The following is an 8,550-nucleotide window of genomic DNA, read 5'->3' as shown; positions in this document are numbered from 1 at the left end:
GGGGCTATGGATACTGGTCCTGCTCCTGAAACCAGATCAATAGAGAACTCCACTTCTCGCGGAGGAGGTAAACCAGGAACTTCTTCAGGGAAAACATCCATGAATTCTTTCACAACCAGAAGGTCTACACTCCGGTCCCCAAGCGATAAAGAGTTTAAATTAGAAGTCTCGTCCATATGAAACATGATTAGGAAGAAACTGACACCCTCGAAGATGTCCTTCCTCAATACACCGAGCGATAATGATAAGTCTTCATCTTCTTTGGGAAATATTAACTTCTTACCACCGCAATCTAAAAGAATACGATTGGCTGCTAACCAATCCATTCCCAGAATTACCTCTAGCCCCTGCAGAGGTAAGCAAATAAGGTTCACTCTGAACCTGCGCCCTTCTACCTCAATAGGACATCTGGAGCACACATTAGATGTCTTGACTAACCCAGCTGCTGGTGTAGACACCACCAGATCACACGGAAGCTCTCTGACAACTAAACCAAGCCTCTCCACACAAGCCTTAGACACAAAAGAATGTGTCGCCCCCGAATCAAACAACGTCACACATGAAGCTCCAAATAACAAACAACTGCTGACAATTAAATTACCTGCACTGGTTGCCTCAGCCCTAGTCAATGCATAGACTATCCCGGTTGCCTGAGGTTTGTGTCCACCCCTCTGAATAGATCTGTCAGCCTGGCGTGGCTGTGGTCCTACCCTCCTAGTAGTAGGACAGTCTCTGGCATAGTGTCCCTCTTGCCTGCAGATATTACACCTCCTATACCCTTCTAACTGAGGGCAAGACATCTGGAGGTGTGGTCCACCACACTTGAAGCATCTAACGGAACTGGCAAAACTGGATTGCCCCGATGACTGAGAGGAAGAACCCCTGGACCCGAAGTAAGAGGGTCTAGAGAAAGAGGTATTTCTAGAACTGGAGCCTCCCCGGGATATCACAGGTCCGCCAACCCTAAGTGGCTGGTTTTGTTGTCTCTGAGGTCCCTCTGGTTCTCCCTTAGTCTTTTCCATATCACGGGCCATCTCTACCAAAACGGAGAATTCTCTAATGCATAATCCTTTTACTAGTAACTTTATATCCTTCCTCAAGCCATTCTCAAACTTGCGACACTGCCATTCTTCATCTATTGACATGGTGTTGAAGCGAAGCAGGTGTTTAAAACGATCTGCATACTCCGATACCGATCTGTTGCCCTGAGTCAACTCAAGAAACTGTACCTCCTTAGCAAACCTGACACTATTTGGAAAGTATTCAGTGTAGAATTTAATTCTGAACAACTCCCAAGTGATAGGAGTCTCGTTCCTCTCGAAGATCATCTTCACACTGTTCCACCAATGTCCAACTTCTCCTGTCAGCAAGTACTGGGTGTAGGCTAGCTTCTTCTCATCCGGACACCCTTTGGCTTCGTAAATTCGCTCCATATCTTGGAACCAATGATCGGCCTCATCCGGACTGCATTTGCCAGTAAACCTGTCGGGATGGTGTTGAAGAAAACTCTCCAAACTCCACTCCTTGACTGGAATGGTAATAGGGGCAGAAACATCAGGAATAGGTCTTCCATTAACCATCATTTCCCTTAGGAACTTCTGAGTGTCTTCAGCTGACACTCTTGCAGCTTCTAAGTTTTGAAGAGCGATGGTGTTTTGATGCACCAAAGCAGCATTCTGAAGTTGCATAGCCTCAAGTACAGCCTCCAGTCTTACGGTGTTCTCAGAAGGCTCAGGCTGAGAAGGAGGAGGTGGTGGTGGTCTAGGTGCCATTTTCTGCTTATACAGAGAAAACACCATTAGTCCAACCCAAGGAAACAAGGACAATCATCCAACACAAGGCTAAGAGTACACAGCACAAGCACGGCACACATATACCCTACAGGATCCTCTAAGAACAAAAACTGCTCTGATACCATTAATGTAACATCCCAATTATATACGTCATGCATATATAATAAAGACGTCATCATGCATAATATGGAAAAGTAGTCAAGAGTTAATCAAGGATTACAATCATCCTTAGAATAGTGCGAAATTTCCGACTAGAGTATTAGAATTTCTCCCTGGAATTTATGGGACAATTAAAAATTTAAACACTCAAAAGTTCTTCCAAATAATACGAGTCCTCGGAAAAAAACTAGCACATCTAAGCTGCAGCACTGCCGTCTTCATCAAATTTTACAATGAGAATATTAAAATTTAAAGATGAAAATCCATACAAGTTATCTAAATATCTTTATTAATACATAATAATGCATCTCTCCTTCCTATTCGATTTCTACTGGTTTGGATGCTAGTGCTAATTAATTAAAGCTACAGAACTGGTTTGAGAAGATTTTGATCCATGGCCTTGAACAATTTGAAACGATCCCCTTAGTTTTCTTCATTCTTTTGCGGTTCCTATCCCTCTATATTTGTATCTGAAGGCCCAAAACAGGTAATGTAAGAAGTTCAACACGCTTAGCACACACAGAAGCCAATAAAAGCTGTCTAGATGATAGTGGTTAAGGTTGGCACCAGATAACCATGGTCTGTGTGAGATGTTACCAGTGACACTGTTTACTATTGACACGATTGCTGAACTTAAGTAGTATCCCACAGCCAAAGAGGCAAAACTGAGTGATGTGGCCAAAGATCTCATCCTAATCGACGTCTCTGTGAAGAAAAATTCCAGCAACCCAGCAAAGGTGAAAAGATCAGCGGAACCAAGGAACAAGTATTGAAGAGCAACCCACATGAATGAGATGGGTAGTGGTTTGGTTGCATCATCCACAAGACCTGAGTTTATGGCCACCCTTTTCCTCTTTACTTCAACAACCGCTGCCACTGCCATGGAAAATATTGAGAGGACTAATCCAAATCCAATTCTTTGGAGGTGAGTGATTCCCATCTCAGTTTTGGTCAATTTTCTTGCAAACGGGGCGATTACTAGGTCGTAAATTGGTGCCAGGATCATGATGAAGACCACAGGGAAAACTGACAAGGAGGCTGGTGGCACCTTTAAGGAACCAAGTCTGGTGTTCATAGTTGCCGCTTGTTCAACAGAGAAAGTGTTTAGTTGAGCCAGACAACAGTTTAGCATAATGGTGCAAAAAAATATGGGTAGTGCTTTCAACACTATCTTCACGTCTTCCACTTGTTCCACAGTGCATTTGATTGATGAATACTTTGGGTTGCTTTCAACTGCTCTGTTGAGAAATTTTAGGCTATTTGTTAGGGCTTCGCTCTCCTTGTTTTCGTTACGTGGACTTGAAGTTGTACTCACTACTACACTGCCAGAGTTTCTGCTGGAGCAACCATTAAGTGTAGCAGCAACCAGTACCTGCTTCGTGAAAACCAGGAAGCATATCCATGATTATTAGGGGAAAAAAAGAAAAACATTCAGGTGTCTTAAACAGCTTCTCTTCAATAAGAACATTATAGTACCTTGAAAAAGGTGGCAAGTGGACTTCCAGAAGGGACCTTGTTCCTATAAGTAGAAGAGCCTGCCAAGAACACAGGGATAGATACAAAAATGCTTATGGTAGGGATTCCAAAACCCCATTCCCAACCTTTGTTGTCTGCAAGCCACACCACAAATGTACAAGCAAGAAGGCCACCAAAAGACAAGCAGAAGACAAAGTAGTTGAAGAAGGTTGATCGTTGCTTCCTTCCAGATGGGGTGCTCTCATCAAATTGCTCAGCACCATGTGGTGGCAGTGAACCCTTGATCCCTCCAATTCCAAGAGCCACCAAATAAAGCCCAGCAAACAGCATCGCTGCTTTTTCACCACTCACTTCACGGCATGGGGTGCCTGCCTCACATGCTGCTGGCCTCAGTGAAGCCACGTGAGCTTGCACAGTAAGCAGAATCAATCCCTGCACACACAAATTGCATCACTAAGAATGATATACATATATACATGTGAACTACTATAATCTAATAATGTATAACAAAACTTCAATCTTTATCCACCACATAACAACCTATTTTTCTATCTTTATCGACTTAATTGAAATTTTATACCAAGAGGAAAAATTTATTTACCTCTTCTCCTGAAATCTTGTTAAATTAAATAACTCTTCATTTTTGTTTTAAAAATACACAATAATATAAATTAGCACTATTTTTTCTCATTTTAGTTAAAAAATGTATTGATTACCACTTAATAAAATAAAATGCAATAAAAATTTCTAATAAAATTAAAGATTTTTATGGGAAAAATGAAATAATTAACTTGTTATATATTAACAATATTAAAACAAATTATGTTGTCATTCCAGGTTAAATTGTCTTATAAAATTATAAAAAATATCTTTTAAAGGAGCTATAATTATCATTCCGCAAAATTTATTAAAAAAATGTGTGTGAATTTTTTCTATAATATGAAATATAGGAAAGTGTAAATTAAAATTGACAATATTCATTCAAAAGAGTTTGTAGATAGACTTAAGGTAATTGAAAAACATTTTAGCTTTGGCACCAAGCAATTTTTAACTACACTAGATTTCACCAAATTTGTCTACCTTAGCTACTACTACTATATATATAGCTAGCAGTAGATCTCTTAGAAGCCTCCACGCTTGCCTTCATCAATTTAGGTATATCCATTGCAAAATTAATTTAAATGTTTTTATTTATCTTCTTAGGTTTCAGTCTCATTATTTTGAAGACCCTTTTAACACTTTTAGTTTAATAGCAGAGTATAACATTCATACTTATTAACATTCTATTTAGTTATTGAAGTTTTCAGAATATAAAAAGAATAAAGATTTAACTAAGTTTAAAGTTTCTAAATTTACGTATTTTTAATTAGTTCCTATTAAATTTGTTCTATATAAATTATACTCAGATTTTTTTCAATTGAATTATTTTCATTTAACCTTTTTCATTAATTAAGTGACGTGAGTATTTTCCTATATCATATTGTCGTCTTGTCTCTATATATTTAAAAATGTAAATTTTATGATCAATATAAAATAAAATTATAGTTGATATTTAATATTGTTTCATATTAACTTAAAAACCCTTACATTTCTTAATACATATAAATAAGAAAGTAAGATGTCATGCAAAAAAAAAAAAAACAACCTACGAATACCCAATTAAAAAATATAAAAAAGTTAATAAAGACATTAAAACTATAAAATTTTGTGAGAAATTGAAATTTAATTAAAGAGAGAATAAATTTTATTTTCATGACTTACAGTCTTATTTAAAATACAATTTTTTTAAAAATTTTGTCCCAATAAACTAGTGTAATGAAAATATCTTGTAAAATTCATGAGGAGATTTTACAAAACTTAGATGTTAAATTTTTAACCCTTGGCATAAATCTTCCTATGGAAATGCCCTAAGAGTCATCTCATTTTTTATAAGTTCAAATTAATGTATTAAAATTATTTAATGGATAAATATTTACAATAATTGAAAACATACCGAATTTATATTAGGCAAATTAAAAACACACGAGTATAACATTATTATCATTACTATCATTATTATTATTATTAAACAAGAAACAAGGCAATTAATGTGTAAATATGAAAATATTATAAGTATTTTTTTATATATTTACATAAAATTTTTATTTTTAATATCCTCAAAAGATACATTAAAAATACTAATAAATATTTATTAACTATTAAAAAAATTATCATAAAAAATTATTATAGTAATTTTTGTTATATTTATAACAAGTATACGACATTAGATAATAATAAAAAATTAATATTTGAACACTATCTATTACACTAAAACAAATATACGATATACTATTTCATGAACAAATATATTATTTATTTTCATTTGAACACTATTTATTACACTAAAATAAATATGCTATTTAGTATAGCAGAATAAAATTCATGAACATAATAAATGAATTAATATTTCATCTGTTTCTTTTATATATCGTTTAATTTATTTTTAAAAAATATAGAAATATCATCATTTTTATTTTATTTTTCATTTTTGTATCATTTTCGTTTTCACATCACACTAAATAAAGTAAAATATTATTTGAAACAGTAAAAATATAAATGATAAAAAGTTATTAATGACATTCCTCAAATATGTAAGGATGTAATAAATAAAAATGTGAATAAAATAACTTGTACAGTACTTGAATATATAAATAAAAATGAAGATAAACTTTTAATTTAGAAATGATTAATTATTAAATATTGCAATAATTAATAATATCACTAAAGTTATTATCATTCCTCAAATGTTTACTAACAATTAGTATATGAAAACAAAGCTCATAAATATAGTAAATGAATATATAATAATAATAATTAATGAAGGCATGAATTCAAATAATCATTAATAACACCATTAAAATCCATTGACATTCCTCAAATATGTAAGGATGTAATAAAAAGATAACGTGTACACTACGTGAATATATAAATAAAAATGAATGAAGATAAACGTTTAATTTAGAAATGACATAAACAAACTCACATGCTTTCCATCCTGCATGTTTTCATCCCAAATAAAACGAGTAAACAGAAAATCTTTTAAATATTTTATTAAGAAAATGTATTATATTTAGAAAATAACTCACAATAAATATTATATTTACTTGGTAAGACACAGAAGAAGGGAAAAGGATGTTGGTGGTGGGGATGCGAACATTCCAACAAAAAGAAAGCAAGTAAAAAGGGAAAGATGGTGAAATGGAATAGAAGGAAAAGTAGGTATAGGGTAGAACAGGGTGCATACCAGGAATTCAAAAACTGAACTAATGAGAAAGGTTTGATAAGTGGTGAGAAAAGCATCAGAGCAGAAACCACCAAGGAGGGCAAGGAGGAAGGCCGTTCCAATGAAATTTGTGACACTGTTTGCAGAATTTGTAGGAGACATGTGCATGTACTTAATCATGTACAACACCAAATTGCTTGCATTCGCCACAAACGCAAGACTCTCCAGTACCTCCACCACTGCACAAACACACACTTTCATATTAGGGTTCTGTGATATCATGAACTGTAATGATTAGAAAAGTCTCAGAGACATACCCAAAACGAAGGAGGCCGCAAGCATGCCACCGTGACGGCCTCTAAGAGCAGGTTTGTTCCTCCAGTTCACATACCCTTCCCATCTGGTTGCTTGTTCTACTTCCTGTTCATGAATTGGAAAGAAACTGTAAATTAAACTAATGGAGAAAAAAGAGAGAGACAGAAGAGTGAAAGAGAAAGCAGACCCACCATAATTCTCTTTCTTCCTTTCAGCTTTGTGAGAAGAAGTGATCGAATCAGAGGTCTGCAGTGGCACACACTTATAGCTCCAATGACAACACACTTATTGCTGCAATTGCAGCACACTTGTACTATATTCTAAAAATGGACAGATATACCAATTTATCTTTATTTTTAAAAAGTTAAACGCGCTAAATGAATTAAAGTTACATTAAATGAATTAAAGTTTACATTAACATTGTAGTACAAGTGGACTGAATCTAATGAAAAATGCTAAGATTAATTATTGCGAAAGTTATTTTTATTAAAATTTGGATATAGTCCAAAAACATAATTCTCATCCACTTGTTTCAGTAAATGTTGCACTAGTATTATTTTTTAAAATTTTCTCGAAAGAATGCTCACGAGGTGAATCCTAGGTTTGCAACAGGACAACGACAGGACGCACAACACAGACAAAAATAATAAATAGAGTAAACTTATGTAATTTAATTTATTCAATCACAACATATAACATTCATAACAAAACTAACAACGACCACATCATAATTAATACATCCATGCATATAAATAACGACCACATGACTCTGATTGTCCGGACTGTATGAATCCTGTGTAGCTACGTCGTTTGTGCACCCGGGTGATGTAATAACTGGATACCCTCAACAGCTGCCACCCGAGGTTGATCTGTTCCGTCCAAGTTAACCTTATGGACTAGGACCTCCTGCCATTCCCACACGTGACTTACTCCTCTCTACATGAGAACGAGTAATCATGGAATATCAGGATGAACGCCTGCTAAGCTTTGCCCACATTCATACTTTACCAATCAATAACCATTTTCTGAGATATTCCTCCTTGGAATACTCGTTCATAATCAACTATTTCATACACATCACATCTCAATTTTTCCTCATACTTAATCATCCATACATTCAAATGAAATAAGATCATACGCTCTTATCATAGCCCAAGTACGACTGGAATAACGCTTTTTAGAAACTAACCAGACTAAGCGCTACTTATCTACTTTAATAAAAAAACTCCTAAGAGTTCAAACCGGACGCCACGAAGCCTAGGCCGAGTACTAAGACTCTAGGTCGAACACCTTTTAAAGACCAACACTGACTTATACTAAATAATAATACTGATGAGAAACTATGAATTAACGAACACTATCTAGTTTGAATAAAGACTCTGATTCTAAGCACAATAATACTATATTACAGAAAATAAGACCCAGCGCTTGTTTTAAGACCGAACCCTGTAGAAACCAAACACTTTTGAACGAGCGTTGGTCCAAGACCAAGTGCTTATCAGGAACGAGCGCTACTGAAACTGAAAGATTGGTCCAAGACCGATC

General features: G+C 35.0%; 1 protein-coding gene across 1 annotated transcript; it reads right to left on the bottom strand.

The window, feature by feature from the left end:
- Positions 1 to 2,105: 2,105 nt before the first annotated feature.
- On the bottom strand, positions 2,106 to 7,277 carry LOC108321426 (protein NRT1/ PTR FAMILY 4.6). The gene is made up of 5 exons (XM_017553171.2): positions 7,197 to 7,277; positions 7,008 to 7,110; positions 6,712 to 6,929; positions 3,429 to 3,860; positions 2,106 to 3,324 (listed from the first exon to the last, which is right to left on the bottom strand). The coding sequence occupies exons 1-5, from the start codon at positions 7,197 to 7,199 to the stop codon at positions 2,386 to 2,388; spliced, it is 1,695 nt and encodes a 564-aa protein (XP_017408660.1). The 5' UTR covers positions 7,200 to 7,277; the 3' UTR covers positions 2,106 to 2,385.
- Between the last annotated feature and the right edge of the window lie 1,273 nt (positions 7,278 to 8,550).

This window comes from Vigna angularis, chromosome 1 (genome assembly GCF_016808095.1).
Source record: "Vigna angularis cultivar LongXiaoDou No.4 chromosome 1, ASM1680809v1, whole genome shotgun sequence".
Lineage (NCBI taxonomy): Eukaryota > Viridiplantae > Streptophyta > Magnoliopsida > Fabales > Fabaceae > Vigna > Vigna angularis.
Note: the sequence above shows the minus strand (reverse complement) of the source record. Positions and strands in the feature narration are given on the sequence as shown.

Excerpts from the sequence above, each read along its gene's own strand:
- LOC108321426 (XM_017553171.2), bottom strand. Across the intron at positions 3,861-6,711 it reads GTTCAGTTTTTGAATTCCTG|GGATTGATTCTGCTTACTGT; the intron begins GTATGCACCCTG and ends TTGTGTGTGCAG. Across the intron at positions 3,325-3,428 it reads CACTTGCCACCTTTTTCAAG|GTACTGGTTGCTGCTACACT; the intron begins GTACTATAATGT and ends TTCACGAAGCAG.